The sequence below is a fragment of the Triturus cristatus genome, chromosome 4_2 (genome assembly GCF_964204655.1).
Source record: "Triturus cristatus chromosome 4_2, aTriCri1.1, whole genome shotgun sequence".
In the NCBI taxonomy this organism is placed as follows: domain Eukaryota; kingdom Metazoa; phylum Chordata; class Amphibia; order Caudata; family Salamandridae; genus Triturus; species Triturus cristatus.
Genome location: NC_140586.1, coordinates 796,513,340 through 796,531,950, shown reverse-complemented (window position 1 = coordinate 796,531,950; position 18,611 = coordinate 796,513,340). Strand labels below are relative to the sequence as shown.

Genomic DNA, 18,611 nt, shown 5'->3' with positions numbered 1-18,611 from the left:
AACTGGATGAGTCTCTGCTTTTCACTCTCTCGCCATATCAATTAAGGGCCACCTTGAAACAGGCTACCAGGGAATTAAGTTTTACTAGGGATAGGGATGCTCGCATCCAAAAGAGGGGCATCCATCCGTCTATAGACTCATGTGACATAAATAAAGCACAGGCTTATATTTCCTGGAACCTGCCACATGGAGTGCGCCGCTTCTGACTATTATTTAGACAGGGTATGCTCCCTTTATATAATGTGCTGTCTAAATGATATGGTTCTCCCCTGATCTGTAATTTGTGTAATAACTCCATCCAGGACGTTAATCATGTGTTATTTATTTGCCCTGCTTTATTTTTGTATCGGCATAAATGTATGAGACCTATTTGTCTACAATTATCTATCCTCTCAGCGTCTGCACTAATTGATTCTATTTATGAGCAACCAAATGAAATGTTTTGTCATAGGATGTTTTACTTTTTTAAGTGTTTTACAAATTTGTAATAAATTATATATAGGAAGCAATTATTAACTTTGGTTTTAATCCTGATGTTTTAGTGTTAAGGGCATAAAGGATATTTTAATTATTTCCTATTGTATATGAAACTATGTTACACAAAACTTTTATATGTTGTTGGTCTTTCAATTTATGTGGATCTCTTCGGAGTTCCAAGATCATAAATAAATAAAACTATAACAGAATCAGGCAAAGAGTTAATAGATAGGGACTGGGTACTGATAATTGCCTATTCTAAGACTGTCTCAAAAAACTCCCTCTTTTAAATTCACACAGATTATTATTTGCAAGAGTCCTGTCTGTTAGATTGGGGCGCATGTATAATGGTGTCCCTGACATGTGTCCTAGGCATGGGTCGGAACAGGTGGACTTCACGCAAAAGGTATGGGACTATGCAGAAGGAAGACGATACTGGTCTAAGCGCTTGCGTTTCCGTAGAAAATTACTGAGAAACAGTTGAAGCTCAAGCCGAAGGTATGCTGAGATCAATAGGTACCAAACATTTATTGTATTGATCTGGGCTTGATCATAGCCAACAGGAACAATGTCATGAGTTGAGAGACCGGTCCTGTACCAATTGCCGGAAAGTAGCTTATTGACATGGAGAGATGGTGTACTGCCTAGGTGGGGACTCTTAGGGTGCAGAAAGGGAGGGCAGGCGGTGCTGTAGACCTGACCACATGGGACTTGATCCAAGTGGCATTGGCCATCAAGTCAGAAGAACATCCTCCTTGAACACCTGTGCCGAGTTATTGCTCAGTAAACATTCTTATTAGTAAAATGCATGCACTGATGCTGGGCTTAAGTGGGCCGGGTCCTGCCTGTGCTCAGCACCAACATTTCGAAAAAGCAGGTGCTGAGACGGGTCCCTATCGGGCTCTCCATTTTGCCCTCACCCTAAGGGTAAAAAACAAATCTTAGCTCTGCAGCAGTACCACCCTTCACTGCCTCTGACGTAACTTCAAAGACACGTAAGAGTTCTTTTATAGTCTCATCATGTCATAACTTAAGCATTTTCAATATGTTATACAACAAAGCCATTGTGGTTGCTCATTTATCTTACTGAACTAACAACCATGACAAAGCCAATAGCCCTGACTTTTTGTAAGTGCAATTTTATTTGTTGTATTATATATCTGGATACAATGACAGAAGCAGCAAAACACCAGTCAGGCGGCACAATATGCTAAGCACAGATTTTTAGCGTACATGTTTGTAATCCACACCATTAATTACATCGACCACACTACTTTGAGAGACCCTCAGATTTTTCATCCCACTTAAAGCCCTGCAACAATGGTTGTTGCAGGTTTGAGATTGAGTGGGGGGTGGGGAGGAGGGAGTACCATTACACAGGCTCCTTTTACAGAGGCTCACACAGGTTTGGAACTGACGCTGCAGTAATACCCGGCAGCTGCTGATAATCTAGAATGCTAGGGTGGCAGACTGGTTGATGAAGAGTACTGCCCTAGAGTTTGTTGCTTCAACTGTCACTGTTTGCTCCTGAATTGAACGTAATGCTTTCTGAAAATATTCTGGGTTTAGGTGGTGCACAAGGATGTTGGACAGATTTATCTGAAGAAATACATTATATAACAGAAGTCTGAATAGCTTCGGTTGTACTAATTGATCTGTAGTTCTGGCATTAATGTTCACCACACAAAATGTTAATAAATGCTAAACGCATGGTCACTGGAATTATGAGATTGCACAGCTGTTGCAGTTTTTGCATAGTTATAGATTTGCTGTATTTGCCACATAATCCATCATCTGCTACATAATCTGCAGATTTTAACTAAAAAGATATTTTGTTTCTAGCTCAAAGGTTCAAAAGTTACGGAAACCGCAGCAGCACATGTTACTGTGCAGTGGAAGGCCTTTGGCAAAGGTTAACGGGTTAGTTTGTATATTTATATAGCGCGGTTTATCAAGGCACCAGGGTGATTAGGCACAGGGAGATTAAATGATTTGCCCAGAATGACCGGATGTGTCGCCATTGTCAAGACTCATAATCCTTTCTGTTGCTTATTGCTATATTTGGGTATTAAACTAGTAGTAATGAGGTGCACCCAATACCCAGACAGTGATAAACAAATGTAAAGAGCACAAAATAAGGAAGTAATCGAATTAAAAATGTACAGCATCACGCCGTATAATTTGCCTTTTCGTGCAGCATAATTTGGCCCTCTCCTACCTCATGATTCCAGTGGCCCTGGCTACACGGGGGGGGGGGTGGGGGGGAACTCTCCATTGTATACCTTGCATGCATGAGATTAGGCATTAACTGTAACTTGCTCTGGTGCACGTTGTACATACAAACACCCTCTCATTCATTGCGATGCAAGCCCTCAATAGGTGTTCTTGTTTATGACGATTGTTGTTATCACGAACCTGCCCCTACATTATTGAGTTGATTTGTGGGTGACTACTGCATATATAATTACCCTGAAACTTTTTACTACAAAGTCAGAGTTCAGAAGACACTGTCGCCTGAAGCAGTCCTCGCCAGGTCCGTGCTCCGCCCGAAAGAAAGTTCACGAGGGGGAAGGTCCTGGATTCCATCCAACACGTTCTAGGATTTAACTCCGGCTGCAGCATCCCTGGGTGACTGCTTTATTCAGAGCGCGAGAGACAACTCTGACCATGGTCGCTGAAAACCTCCGCGAGCTCCTGCCGGAGTTTGCGTCGGACCGCACCTTTTTCTCGGCTTTGGTCGTCTGCTCGGGGGCGTCCCTCGTAGCCCTGAGATGGCTGAAGCAGAGAAACATCCGCAGGAAGACGGAGGAGGCGAAGAAAAGGAGCGAACTAGGACTAAGGGAGATGGAGAGGGCAGTTCAGCGGTTTAAAAAAGAGGTATTTTCAGAGTGGAGGGTAGAGAGTTGGAGGTGGTTAGAAATAACACTGGTTTAAAAAGCACCTGCTGCGGAGCTCCTTGTGTGCTCCTCAGTTTTCAAGCAACAATAGAAATGGGAAGATAAATAACACTGGGGGCATACTATCAAGGGCCTTATCTCTGCTTTTTTGGCTTTAAAAGTCAAAAAAGCGGAGATAATGTTTTCGCCCTATTAACAAGAGGGTGATAACACGCATTAGCGCATGTTAGCACCCTTTTACCCGACGCCTCCCTTTGCATCTCTAATGAGATGCAACGTGGGCGTCACTGGGCAGAACAACCTTGTAAATATCGCTGATGTGCACATCGCTATATTTACAAGAAGGCCCAGGCATATTTGCAGACGTTAGTTTTTGGCGAAAACCGCGGTTTTCGCCAAAAACTAACGTCTGCAAAAATGCTGACTTACCTATACTTCATATTGGAGGTGGATTATGCTGATACGACCACAGGGTCGTATCTGCAAGGTTAACGCCGTTTTCCATGGAACATCGCTGGTTTTCCAGCGATGTTCCATGGAAAACAACGCTATCGCAGGAATAATTATTGCCATTGCGCTAAGCTTTGTTAATACAGCGCTAGCATAGCGATAATTATTTGCGATAGCCAGCGATAACAATTCTCACGCCGTAATTATCGCTGGCCGTTGATAATATGCCCCACTGGTGATTAATGTTGCTGCTGAATAAAGATTGGAGTTTTGTCCAGTGGCTGTGTGCATGCAGAGGGTTAAATGCCGCTGCAAAGAACATGTACCATGGAGAATTCAGAACTGTATTTTATGTGGATCGCTCAGTGAGTTACTGCTTTTGTCGCAGACTTTCTTTTGCGTCAAAGGGCTGCTTGTAAACTGCTTGGTATATGTTAGAAAGTTCTGCTCTTATCCCAGTCTTTCATTATCCTTATGTTGGTAAAATGGGTCAATTTGGATAGAAATACATTTTTATTGGTAAATTCAATCTCTTTGGCATGTTTTAAATCCTGAGTTTCTGCTTCCCAGACCAAAAATCTTAAAGTATACTGCCTACTTGTATTGGTGACATGTGACACCTACACCTTGTAATAATCATTATTTTGTCTAAAATTTCCCTGTAGACTGTTTTACATATGTATGACTCCTTGTCTCTTTATAATGTGTGTGGTGTTAAGTGCTCTGGCACAGGGTCGGTTCTAGTATTTTTGGGGCCCTGGGCAGAAGGGGAATGTGCAAGGCCCCTCGAAATTGCCTAGACGTAACACATTCAGGGCTGTTTGCATCTGAATAGATGCCCCTGAAGCTGCAGCCCCTTCCTCTCAGCGTCCTACAAGCACCTCCTAACAGCTCATCAAGGGCTGAAGGTGTGAGGGTTGTTTATCTCTAGAGAGGGTTAATACTGCCAGGGAGCTAAACAGCAGGGCAATAGCCATACTGCTGTGCCTTTGCATGGGTGGGGGGTGGAGGCCTAATTGCCGACAAACCTGAGGAGTGTGTCTTCATGAAACTGGGAATGGAAGCCCCCTCCTCACGGTAGCAGTGAGGCCATGGACAGGGGGGCCTCCTAAGGTGGGGCACTTGCAAGGGGCCACCTTTCATGCCATGGTCTGACTCTGTCACACTGGTGCAGGCCCCAAGTTGGAGGGCTGACTACATGACCCTGGAAAGCAGCCCACATTCCCATGCCTAGCGCCAGCCCTGCTCTGGCACCCTTCACTGGTATGAGGAGCGCTATAAAACAAATGAAAGGCGCTATGGAGGGAGAGGTTATGGAGAGATGAAGGGCACTGCTGGAGCATGGTAGTGAGGTAATGTTTTTGAGGGGGCACCAACAAAGTTTGTTGCACTGGGCGTCACCAGTGCTAAAGCCAGACCTGCTGCGTACCTGGCTTTTTGAGCCCACACTTGAATAGCTGCCAAGTTTCTAAGTTCAGTGTGGGACGTGCTGCTCCAGTCCTAGTTTTTTCTTTAGACTCCCAGGACATGCAGTTCTGTTTTATAGTTAAATAAACAAGGCTAGAAGTCTCAGAATTCAAAGTAAAAACCTAGACTGGAGCAGCACATCATGCATTAACCAGGGAAACTTGGCAGGGTTGCTCTTGGGATGGTATTGATATTGCACTTTCAGCAGAATCTGCAGTTTTTCAAACTACCTGCACCACTGATCCTCAACCCTGAGCCTCAATGTCAATTTCACTATTTTATCATTGCTGCATTTCAAAAAATGTAGTGCTGTTTAGATCGCAACACAACATTGGATATTCTTGCTAGGGTTGGCTTTGCAATGTCTAAGGGCTAAACGCTGTGAAAAGGTTTTGAAAATAAAATATCACCCGCTCCCTGGGCCTTGAAACAGAGTTCAAAGGGCTAATGCAGCTGTTGTTGAAGTCACTGAATGTACTAGGCTCAAGTTCAGCAGGGAAGACTCCAACTCTCATCATACACTCACACTTATATGCTGTTCAGCCTGCACCCGCACGGCTCACCATTCAGCCTGCACTCACACATGCTTACTCCTCTCCCTGCACTCAAACATGCTCACCTACAGGTACACCACTCAATCACGCATACACATCGCTTACCCTGCATTTACACAGGTACATACCTCCCCTTGCATGCACACCACTCACCAGTCATCAACAGAATCTGCCTTCATAGTTTCAGAGGCACATACCTCCCCCTGCTCCTATCCTACTCATTCTCACATACCTATTGGAACATCACTCAGTAGGAATGGAAGGAGAAAAGAGAAGCAAGGAAGTTAGGAGAGAGAGCAGGGAAGAGTGGTAGTCCTTGAAAGCTGCAGGACGAGGAGGGAAGGGACAGCACACTTGAGTAAGTGGATAAAAGACACTGGGCCCGATTCACAGAACTAACTTAAGACAAAATCCTAAACTTACTACCATTTTGGAATTCACAGAAGGCACTTACTCATTTTGGTATTCACAGAAGGCACTTACTCATTTCGGTATTCACAGAAGTTAGTAGTCCTGACTTTAGGACTCCAAAATGCTTTCTGTGACTACCGAAAGTCTTAAAGTTAGGACTTTTCTCAATTTAGGAGTAGTATAGTTAGGAGTCCTAACTTTACTACTCTTAAACTGAGAACAATCCTAACTTTAAGACTTTCGGTATTCACAGAAGGAATTTAGGAGTCCTAAAGTTAGGAGTCCTAACTTTAATACGACAAATCCTAACTTTAAGACTTTCGGTATTCACAGAAGGCATTTAGGAGTCCTAAAGTTAGGAGTCCTAACTTTAGTACTCCTAAACTGAGAAAAATCCTAACTTTAAGACTTCGGTATTCACAGAAGGCATTAAGGAGTCCTAAAGTCAGGACTACTACCTTCTGTGAATACCAAAATGAGTAAGTGCCTTCTGTAAATAGTAAAATGGTAGTAAGTTTAGGATTTTGTCTTAAGTTAGTTCTGTGAATCGGGCCCAATGAGCTGAAGAAAAAAATGAGCATTGTCAATGCCTATAGGTCTGGCTTCAAAGGAATGATGTATGGTAAAATGAAGTATTAAAAGTAAATAGGATGGGGATGAATATGTGTTTGTGTTGAAGCAAAGGACTGTTTAATACATTGTTTTAGATTGATAGGTCAGGCAGCAGTTACACTGTAAATCTAAAAATGCAGGGAGGTCAATGACTGCCCTCCTCCCAGCTGTGCTGCCACTAGGGAAATACAACATCAAGTAATTAGCTGTCTATGACACTTTAATAGCACTGCAATGCCATGTGTGTGTCAATGAATCTTCAAGATAAGGCAGCTGTATAAATACACAAAATGATCACAGCAGTGGATGGGAAGCACCTTTGTTGTGGAAGCACACAGCGTCTGCCCATTCATAGCATGTATTTGTGGTTCCCAAGATGTGCGTGGAGTCAAAGCCTCTCTCTTGTGGTGTTCAAAACATTGCCTGCTGAAAGATAGGATCATAACAAGCATTGGAAATACTAATAGGTCTGGCTTTAATACAATGTAGTATGGTAAAGTCAGGTATTACAAGCAGATAGCAGAGGAATTGATATCTATATGTGTGGAAGGAAGTAACTTTAGAATAATAATATTGTCGGTTAAAAGGCCAGACGATAGTCGTACTGTCAAGCTAGACCTAAAAATCCATGGAGGTTAATGACTACCCTCTTCCCATCTGTGCTGCTGCCGGAGAATAACACCATAAATTATCTGGTTATCAAAGACATTTCGAAGTGTGTGGCCTTGAAAGTTCAACCTCAGACAGCTGGCTAAATAAACAAAATGATCACAGATGTGTGGAGAGCAGGCGCTTTTTTCGCGCAAGCACATACATTGTGCCCATGCAAAATGTATCCCTGGATTCCCAAAATGGCTTAATAGTTGTCAAAAACACTTGACTTTTACTTCGGATATAAGGAAGAATGATTTACCGTTCTTGGACTTGACACTTCATTCTGAAGATGGCATCATCGGTACCACGCTCTACCGTAAACCCATCGAGCGTAACACCCTGTTAATGTACTCCAGTTACCACCCGCGTGGTTTACGCGATGGCCTACCTTATGGACAGTTCCTCTGGATTAGGAGGAACTGTAAATGGTGAAAAGATTATTTCCGCGAAGCAGCTATTTTATCCGAAAAATTTACCAACAAAGATTATCCCAAACACCTAGTGAGAAGGGCCTCTAAGAGAGCTTGGTATAGTCATAGGGAAATACTTTTCTCATCATCCAAAAAACCTATCAACCAATGCATTCCTTTTGTATCTACTTACTGCCCTTCCAGCAGTAAGGTTAGCAAGATTATTAAAAAGAATTGGACAATACTTCGTGCCTCTAGTGTGTTTAAAGTTCCACCCTTGTTCTCCCACAAAAGAGGCAACAACCTTTCAGACAAATTGGTCCATGCCATTACATGGCCTGAAAAAGAACAAAAACAATCCATTAGTTACATCAATGTGGGGATTGCCCCCCATCATAGGTCATTTTAAATGCCAGACATGCAGTGTCTGTGCCTTGACCATACCTACCATCTGAAACATTTTTCAAATTGCCGGACGACCAACGGTATCTATGCGATACGTTGTCCGTGTAATTTACTATACATCGGTCAGACCACCCAAATGAAAAAACAACGCATTGCTCAACATAAGAGCCGTATCAGATGTAATGTTGACACTGCACCGTTAGTAACACACATTAAAGAACATAATCACTCTGAAACTGACCTGACCTAGCAAGTGATTGACCGGCCCCAACTACCCATTCGAGGTGGTAACTTACAACTTCTACTCAACAGATGCGAATGTCGATGGATCGCACGTTGTAACTCTGTAACCTTAGGCCTTAATTCACTTGATGAATGGAATACGGTCATCACAACGGCCTAGAATACTTGCTCTGCCCCTTCGTACTAAGTACATATGTAATAATCTATTCTGTGATCCTTTTACAATAGTGTATTGCATTTACAAAAGATCTCTAGACTGTACTGCAGGGTTTATTCACTCTATTCTATCTAGTCACATTGATGCATGCCCGGTTCTCTTTGTGTAAATGTGTAATACGCCTCTAGGCATTTTTCAATCTAATAATGATTTTTTAGATTGTTATGCTTTGCTGACTGTATTCTTCATCTCAAGTTGTGTAAATATGCCTCTTTTGTACCTCATGTATGCAGATTATTATGCTTTATTGATGTTTTAACTCAATCTTTGTAAATATGCCAATCTTTGTAAATATGCTCCTCTTATTATTTTTTATGCATGCATATACTGATACCTGGTGTATCTAACTCAGTGCCTCCTGCTCCTTTTTCTATCCCTTTTTTCCGCCATCTCTCTCGAGGCGGTTCTGTCTACCTATAGTCCCCCTGGGGGTACCTCATCCCCGCTATGGACACGTTCTAGTGTCTGTAACGCTTATGCGACCTGCGCACTAGAGGCATCGGCTTTTAAATGATTACCGCCGTGCCGCCTGTGTGTACGCTTTACTCGTTTCCTGAGATTAATTCCTCGACTTGTATTTATTACCGAGTGGGGAGATTATTACTGACGCCTCTTGCTGCCGTTTCATGTTACGGACAGCACAATTATTACATCATGGTAAGAATTGCTAAACGCTCCGTTTTGAGTTTTTTTAATGTTGTTTTTTTCATGCTCAGATCGCATTTCATTGACTGGGTCCCTCCTTTTCTTTCTTTTCTTTTTTTTCTCCTGATTCGCGATCAGCTGTCTTCACGTATTCACTGGAGTATCTGTCATAAAATACGCATTGACGCGATAACCTACAAGCATTTTTGAGCACCGGACACTTGGTCATAACGCTGCCGATTAAATTTTCGGATAGCAACGTTATGGTTTCTTGGTAAGAACCATTACCTCCTTAAATTTATGAATTTATGTCATTCCAGTCCATTTTTCCACTGATCAGGCTACAAATATGTTTTTGTTTTACTTCCTTTCAGCTCTGATGTCTCCTGAATAATTTTTCAGCATTTGCTGATATTGATCGCCCCTAATTTCCACTGTGAATGCTTCAATTTATGAGATTTATTCGCTGTGTGCTCTCAGGTGACTTCCGTGGGCTTGTTAATTTGCTCTTTTCTATATATGGTCTATGGAACTTCATAGTCCTTATTCTTTTTTTCTTTTCCTTCTTTTTCATACAGCACTACTAAAAATGTGTAACCATTGTCCTAATGATGACCTTTACTTGACAAGGTCGAAACGCCGTTGACATTACAGCGTAACTTTTGGCTGCCATGGGCTCATTTTTTAAATCTATGAAAAACAAATTATTTCTGTATTAATTTGATTCATACCATTTGATCCTTGATTATTGTTTGTCTTTAGTGTTTTGCGCCGTCTCACGCTGTGTTTGTATCACTTGTGTCCCTTCACTTATCACTCACACCCAGCACGGTCAGTGCACAATTGTTTGTTTGGTTACTCTAATCCATTTGTAATGTAGTGCTGCTATAACTACTTGCTAAATAACAACCTTTATTCCCTATCTTGGTCTCCTGTTTTCCCTCCTTCAGTGATTTATGCACTTATTATAATTGTCTTTCTAAAAAGTTTACTGGTTGAGACATTGTTACTTTGTTATTATACTTTTCCCGGTCTCAACTGGGTTAACGGGTTTACTCCTATACTACGTTCATTTCCTTCTTTGTTCACAAATGGCATTGTTGTCCGGCGGGAGGAGTGGCAGTGTTTTAACTCATGCTTAAAACTAGCTCTTTTAATAAATTCCTCTCAATTCAGTGCTATAATCTTGTGTACTGGGGTGACACGCTAAAGAAATGCACTTTTTTGAATTCTGAAGAGACATTATCGCACATTTTTTACATCATGTTTACTGTATGATTAACATTAAACCCGGGCGTAGTGGTCCGCTCTGCCCACGGAGTGTACGTAGCGCTGCCTGCTTCACGGTTTACGAAGTAGGCGTAGCAGGCAGTGCTACGCACATGCCAGGGCAAAGCAGGGCTGCCCGCCGCCCGCCGGCCGCCTACCGCCCGCCCTCATTTTAAAATAAGTTAAACTATGATAAAACTAAGATAAAATACCTTACCTGCAGTGCGGCGTCCCGGGGCTCCCTCTTCCTCGTTGACAGCAACCTCTTTTCACAAATGCGCATGCGCGGACGCCCGCGCATGCCCCCCATAAAGAAATTGCAATTTTCAGTCTTTCTGCTCCCCCATGGGGACAAATGGGGCAATAGCCCCTGATCTGCTCCACCGGGGGATGGGGCAAAAAGCATATTAGGTGCCAGGGAATATTGTTCTTTCAGGATGTTCAGGATGTAGGGGTGGAAGCTGCCCAAAATGGGCATGCCAATGCCCCCACCCTCAAAAAAACTAAGGGGACAGTCTTTGGGGCAACAGCCCCTGATCTGTCCCCCCGGGGGGGGGCAGAAAGCACATTAGGCGCCAGGGATTATTTTTATTTCAGTATGTAGGGATGGGGGCTACCCAAAATGAGCTTGCCAATGCCCCCATCCTCAAAAAACTAAAGGAAGTCTTTCAGACCCACCTAGGGGGCAGATTGGGCAATAGCCCATGATCTGCTCCCCGGTGGGCAGAAAGCACACTAGGCACCGAGGATTATTTTGTTTTGAATATGTAAGGGTGGGGGCTGCCCAAAATGCGCATGCCAATGCCCCCATGGCAATAACAGTTATGGGACACTTTTTCTGCCCCCTCTAGTGGGCACATTGGGGCAATTGCCCCCAATCTGATCTTTAAGGGCAGAAAGTCTATGGGCATGTCAGGGAGCGGCCCCTTAGACAAAGGTCGCTCCCTTTTTTTTGTGCAAACATTTTTCTGTTTCTTCCCGACTTGGAAGTAGATCAGCAATATTTTTAGGCTCATCTGCCCCAAAGGGGGGCAGAATGCCACTATTAACTAGCAAAAGTTTCTCTGTGTGTGAACTAGAGTTTGACTGATGGTTGGGGAGTACTGGTGTTTGGCTGGTTGTTTGTGAACCTGCATTTTGCTGACAGTGTACGCGGACTATCGCTTGGCTGGCAGTGTGTATGGACTGTTGCTTGGCTAGTGGTCTGCGTGGATGGCACATGTCTGGTCGTGTGCATGGACTGTCACTTGGCTGGCGGTGTGCGTGGACTTTCGCTTAGCTGGCGATGCGCTTAGATGGTGTTTGGCTAGCGGTGTGCGTGGATGACGCGTGGCTGGTGATGTGCATTGATGGCATTTGGCCGGCAGTGTGGCTTACATGGATCCTCCAGCAAGCATTTTATTACTAAGAATCCCCTGCTAACTTCAAATTTAGCTAACAATTCACATTTTCCTCACATTTCTGTGTGGAAATTGTTGTATCTGGGTTTCAGTTCAATGCATCTTTCCTGTGTCTTTCCCCTTGCTGTTCAGCCAGTGTGGATGTGCTGTGGAATGTTGGTGTGCATGGTGAGGTAATGGAATGTTGGGATGCCTAGTTGTGGAGTGTCAGTTGAGAGTGTGGGCTGAGCAGCAAGGAAGCTGTTCCTGGTGGGGCTCAATCCTTTATAGGCTTAAAACTAAATGTTCAACATCTACTACAAGACCATCTAAGAACTGTATCAATAAATCTTCATCATTTGTTCTGCACCTCGGCTACTGGAACTCATTTACCCTTCACTACAAAAATATTTTCAGATCACTGCACTGGCACACATTTCCCATCACCAAGCGTTTCCATTGGTCTCTGGAAAAAAATGATACCTCACTTGTGTGGGTGCCCAAGCATAGAACCTAAAATGTATAAAATGAAAAACTGAGGAGGAACCAAAGTGAGTCCAAAAAAGCAGTTTTATTTCCTAAGCATCATACATGTACATGACAGATTGTAAAGACTGTAGGTACTGGAAAGTTTCCCCCCGGAGGTCTGCGGAACATCAGACCGAACAACCTGCCCCCCACAACCACACACCATTCATCCCATGAGAAGCAAGATATATATACAACAAATGAGTTTCCATCCACATCCATGACGAGCTAACGCATCAAACTGGCGAGTCATTCACTACCAGCCGTTCAAGAGGGTCCTGCTTTGTTGGTTGCGTAAGGAGAGACAGGTCAATACCCTGATATTTAGCCCACCCGGCCCAATCCTCCCTTGTTTTTGTGCACAGCCCCTTGCCTGAAACACCGCTATTTTGGCCTACATACATTTATCTAAAGCCTTTTTCCATGTTGCAACACTGGGGGGAGAGGAAGCCTTCCAGTGCTGTGCAATGTTCCGCTTGGCTAGCGTGAGGCCCAAGAATAGGACTTGTCTCTTGTATCTATCCCCCCCGATGTCCTCTGTGCTGTACAGAAGTGTCAGCCTAGGGTCAGCTGGGATATCCCACCCCAGTACCCGCCCCAAGCAAGACAGCAATCCCGACCAGGAGTGTTGCACTGCCCCGCAGCTTCAAACGGTATGGAGGAACGACCCTTCATTGGAGTTACAGCGGAGGCACAAGGGTGACTGAATGACCCTTCCAGAGGCGGAGGCGAGTGTAATATAGTCTGTAGAGGTACTTAAATTGGATCAGCCGGTATCTAGTGGAAACAGCAGAGTACCTGGGGCTAGCCAGTGCCTCGGTCCAATCATCTTCTGTCAGGGCCGGTAAGTCCGCCTTCCACGCAGCCAGGGTCTGATGTATGGTATTTTTGGAGTGGGCAGTGAGGGTTTGATATATTTTACGAATTTTGTGGGCCCCCAGATCGCCCATTAACAGTCTACCCTCCATTGGGTGAAATTCGGGTAACGACTTGAGGTGTCGTATCAGGGGAAACAGAGCATGGTAGAGCTGTAGATACCTGTGGAACTGGGATTTGTGTAGGACAAACTCCTGCAGCCTCTGGAAGGATTTAAAGCGTGGGCCCCTGCAATCTATCTCCAAGTGTAGATATCCCTATATCATCCCAACTGCGGAACCCCACCAGGGTCGAAACTGGCCGAAGGTGTGATCCCTGCCAGAGGGGGGTTGCGCTAGTCAACATGGCCCACCAACCCATTGACCTGGACACTGGTCTCCTAATCTGAATCACCGTCCGGCAGGCCGGGGGAGCGCCTCCAAGGATGAATTACTGTATAGGAGATGAAGTAGCAGGGTATCTGCCAGGAAGAGCCTTTCCACCGCATAGGCTGGGCCTGCCTGAGAGTTATACCACCATTCATTGATCACCAAGAGCTGTGACCCACAGTAATATGCCTGAAGGTCGGCCGCCGCAATCCCGCTGCAATATGTGGACTGAATACACGTCGCAAGGGCCACTCGGACAGCCCCCCCCCAGGAACCTGTTCAGGAGCGCATTTATTTGGAGAAACCACAATGGGGGAATTGGATATGGATAGTTCTGCAGCCTATAGAGCAAGCGTGGGAAGGACACCATTTTAAAAATGGCAGACCGGCCATATAGTGAAAGAGGGATGTGGGACCACACGTCGTTTCATCGCGCACCACTGGGAGCAGGGGAGCTATATTGCGCGACCACGCTTCTTTGGGATATTTAGTGATATACACTCCTGGGTACTTGAAACCCTCCTCTGCAACGATCGGCTGTGAAGCCCAAGCCTGACTCCTCTGCTCACCGCATATGGGAAACAAGACGGATTTGGACGATTGGCACATAGTCCAGATATCTCCCCAAACACCCACAGAATCTGGAGCACTCACGGCCCAGTGACCCAAGGGTCGGAGATTAAGAATAAAGCATCATCAGCATACAGCGCGATCCTATCTGAGCACTCCGCCGACCAGTCCAACCCTTGGAAGACCACATCGAGGCATACCCACGCTGCCAAAGGCTCGATAGCTAAGGTGAATAAAAGCGGGGAAAGGGGGCATCCCTGTCTAGTTCCCCTGCGAATGGGGAAGCGGGCCGAGTAATAACCAGCCACGCGGACCGTGGCCGTAAGGTTCGTATATAGCAGTTTCACATAGGCACAAAAACGGGGCCCTAGGTTAACCGCCTCTAGAAGTTTAAAAAGGTAGGTCTTGCTCAGCGAGTCAAACGCCTTGTCTATGTCTGCCAACAGGACAGCCGCGGGTCGTCCCAGACAGTGGGCCTCTGCTACAGCGTTATAGGCGCGTCTAATGTTGTGCCTGGTGGAGCGTTGTGGCATAAAACCAGATTGGTCTGGATGCACCAGGTCCAGGATACACGTGTGATGGCGGTCGGCCAGGACCATCATTAGCAATTTAGGTTCGGAATTCAGCAGGGATATGGGATGATATGAACCCGGATGTTCTGGAGGGCAGCCTGGCTTGAGGAAGATGACTGTCTCGGCATGTCACCAGTCTGTTGGCAGAATACCCTGCTCTGAGACTGTGTGTAGCGCCTTAAGTAGATGAAGCCCAAGGGTCCCCATATGGGGTCGCATAAAATCACATGGGAACCCATTTGGGCCCGGTGCACGTCCTTGGTGTGTACTGGATAGGGCTGCCTGCAGCTCGTCCGGGAAGATGGGCTTGTCCAAGGCATCCCGCTGCTCGTCCGAGAGGCGTCTAGGGGGGATGTCTGAGAAAAAATCATCTATGAGAGGTTCGGCTATTACTTTGCGTTGTTGTACAGCATCATGGCAAAGGCCTGAGCCACCACCTCAGGGAAGGCACATATGTCACCATAAGGGGACCTCAAGAGAGGATCTTGCGTCGGGAGGCTCTAGCCTGGCACAGCCTATGGAGCATCTGACTAGATTTGTCGACCCATTGATAAATACTATACTGGTTCGCCTGCCAGGCCTCCTTAGCACTATCAGTTAGCAACTGGTGTAGCTGCTAGTGAACGTGTAATAGATTGCGGTGGGCTCCGAGGTCGAAGCCCTCCACTAGTGAGGATTGTAAAGTGACCTGTCTGTCTTCCAGTTCCTGTATCTGCACCATACAGCGCAGTTTTTCCCCCATATGATAACTTATATCGGCCCTTCGAATCGTAGGCTTAAAAGCTTTCCATAAGGTGATCGGGTACTGGGAGGTCCCGGCATTGAAACTAAAATAATCGGCAATCACCCGATGTAACATTTCCTGATACCCGCCACCTCTAAGCAGCCAGGGAGACATGCGCCATCTGTAGGGGGCACGGTGGGTCTGTAGGCGGAGCTTGAGTTGGATCGGTGAATGATCAGATAGGCCCCGGGGCAGGATGGAGGTGTGTGACACCCTGTGGATAGAACTGTGAGGGAGGAACAAATAGTCTAGATGTGAAAGGCTGGGGTGAATGGATGACGCATATGTGAACCCGGCCTGCGAAGGATGAAAGGCCTGCCATGTGTCAGCCCAACTCAATGTATGTGTCAATATGTTCAGTTTGGACCTGGGAGGGGCGTGTCCAGAGGTCGAGCTTGTCCCCTGTCTGAGGGATCCATGATGTTGTTCCAGTCCTCACCCAGAATCATCAGGCCACCCGGGAGATCTCCCCATAACTGTGTCATTTTGAGTCTGGACAAGCGGTGGAGGGGCATAGACACTCCCAATTGTGATCTGCTCCCCGGCCATAGTACCAGAGATGACCATGAAATGGCCGCCTGGGTCTAACCAATGCTGTGTAATTTGGAGTGGGACTCTACGGTGAATAAGTATGGCTTTACCCCACGCCCCCCTTGAAAAGCCTGAGTGGTACACCGTGGTGACCCATAGCGGGAGAGGCATGGAGATTTATTGCCCAGTAGAAGTGTCTCCTGTAAAAGCAAAATGTCAGTCGAGTGACACTTTGCCAAATGAAGCACCGCCCCTGTTTGACCTTAATTCAATGAGCCTCACACATTCCAGGAAACAATGTTAAGTTCCCTCAATGGATGATCACCCGCCGTGAGGGCCATGTCTAGTCTTTAAAGTGTAGTGTGAAAAATGATGTCTAAATGATGGGACATAGTGGTGCGTGTATGGTGCAAGAACTGTCGAACAAACAACAAACAACTCCCCCCAACCCCACTCTCCTCCATACATCCTGAAACATGGAGTATCTGTTGCGGTGGAATCCCGTCCCGGCCCCCAAACATGAAGACCCCCAATAGATCCCCGCACTCCCAACATTACCCGTCATAACTCAAAACATTGAGAGCGTGTGAAGTTCAACACCTTCCAGGGAAATAAGAGAGAACCCTGCCCCCAGGATCAAAGACACCCCAACATGTGGCTGCTGCTAGTGACCTGTCCAATCAGGGAATAGAACAGAGTAAAATAAATCCAAGACCCCAGGGCTACCACAGTCCTCCGGTTCTGAGCACGCCAATTGGAGCGGGATCGATTCCGCCGATTAGTTGTGTCTCTGCCCTGTTGGTCACTCCTGTGTGAACCCTGGGAAGAGTCGGAGTCTATAGGGGGTGGTGAGTGCGGCTTGAGGTTGCGTCTCTCGTCTGTACAAACAAACACCTCCTCTGGGGTATCGAAAAAGAATGTTTTGGCTTTGTAGATCACCTTCATGCGGGCCGGGAACAGTAGCGCATAGGATAAGTTCAGCTCACGCAGTCATCGCTTGGCCGCCACGAAGGATTGACGTTGCTGCTGGACCAACCGGGTGTAATCCAGGAAGACCATGATGGGATGGGACTCGAATGTCATCTTGTCTTTATGTATCCGGGCAAAGCGAAGGATGACATTGCAATCGGCATAGTTGAGTAGCCGAGCAGTAACGGGCCTTGCGCGCTCCCCCGGTGGTGGCTTTTTAGTCTGAGCGCGGTGGGCACTCTCAATCACGAAGCAGTAAGAGATGTTTTTGGGGGGGTAGCAGCCCCTTGAGCCAACCTGAAAGGAAGGCATCCATCGAGGGCCCCTCACAACCCTCCGGAAAGCCTACCATGCAGATGTTGTTGCGAAGGGCCCGCCCTTCTACGTTCTCGACCCGCGCCACCAATTCTTGGGAGACCATGGCCAGCTTGTCTACCTTCTTCTGGAGGGTGGAAACAGTGTCTTCCACCGTTGAGACCCTCGTCTCTGCCTCAGTGATTCGGTTGACCGCCTTCCGGAGATCCTGGTGGAGGAACGACACTTCTGAGCCCACTGCCCCGATCTGGGCCTCGAGGGCGGTTCATGACTGATTTATGGCCTCCAAAAGCATTGCTGTGTATGAGGCGAGACCCTCTGCAGCTCCCTTCCCAGCCGGGGTGGCGGTGGTGTAGTGGTTGGCTAAGGAGAGAAAAAATTCAAGATCTGTAACGCAATGCAGAGGGACTTAAACTCCACTCGTCTGGCCACCGGCAACCAGTGTAGCTGAAGAATAGCGCTGGTGGTGTAGCAGGTACTAGGAAGACCAAGGAGAATTCTGGCAGCTGCATTTTGGACCCTCTGCAGTCTCACAATCTCAGACTTGTTTGCACCCAGGTAGAGCAAGCTGGCGTAATCCAGTCTCAACAAAACGGAGGCCTGGACAATAACCTGTCTGATGGATTGCTTGAAAAAGACCAACAGCGGTTTGAGTCCGCATAGTATACCAAAACACATCCCTGACACTTTCTTAGTTTGGACCTGAAAGCTGAGAGCCAAGTCGACCCAGACACCTAGGTTTTTCACCACCTGTTTGAGGGCGGGTGCAAAACCCTGGGTAGCAGGCCACCAACATTCACTCCACAACTCAGGATCTTTCCCTACCAGCAAAACCTCAGACTTGCTGGCATTGAGCTGAAGGCAGTTGGCAGTCATCTACCCAGCGACAGCCACAAGATCGCTCCGAAACTTATGAGCGCCCTGCACACATTCATCGGAGAGTGCAACTACCAACTGCGTATCATCTGCAAATGATACCACTGTGAGCCCTCTACTCCTGGCCAACAC

General features: G+C 46.2%; 2 protein-coding genes across 3 annotated transcripts in view; both read left to right on the top strand.

The window, feature by feature from the left end:
• The first annotated feature begins 2,985 nt into the window (after positions 1–2,985).
• The window catches only part of LOC146835060 (vitamin D3 hydroxylase-associated protein-like), an 824,670-nt gene continuing 809,044 nt past the window's right edge, over positions 2,986–18,611 (top strand). Inside the window, exon 1 of the mRNA XM_085599957.1 lies at positions 2,986–3,354. Coding sequence (XP_085456083.1) covers positions 3,145–3,354 — 210 coding nt within the window. The 5' untranslated portion in view covers positions 2,986–3,144. The remainder of the gene's footprint in view (positions 3,355–18,611) is intronic.
• The window catches only part of LOC146835062 (uncharacterized), a 104,983-nt gene continuing 95,687 nt past the window's right edge, over positions 9,316–18,611 (top strand). Inside the window, exons 1-2 of one of the 2 annotated variants that reach the window (XR_014960682.1) lie at positions 9,316–9,454; positions 9,581–9,716. Coding sequence is in view for 1 of the 2 variants with exons in the window: in XM_085602731.1 (XP_085458857.1) it covers positions 9,424–9,454 (31 nt within the window). In the remaining variant the exon portion in view is untranslated. The remainder of the gene's footprint in view (positions 9,455–9,580; positions 9,717–18,611) is intronic. The other variant, XM_085602731.1, reaches the window with a different exon arrangement.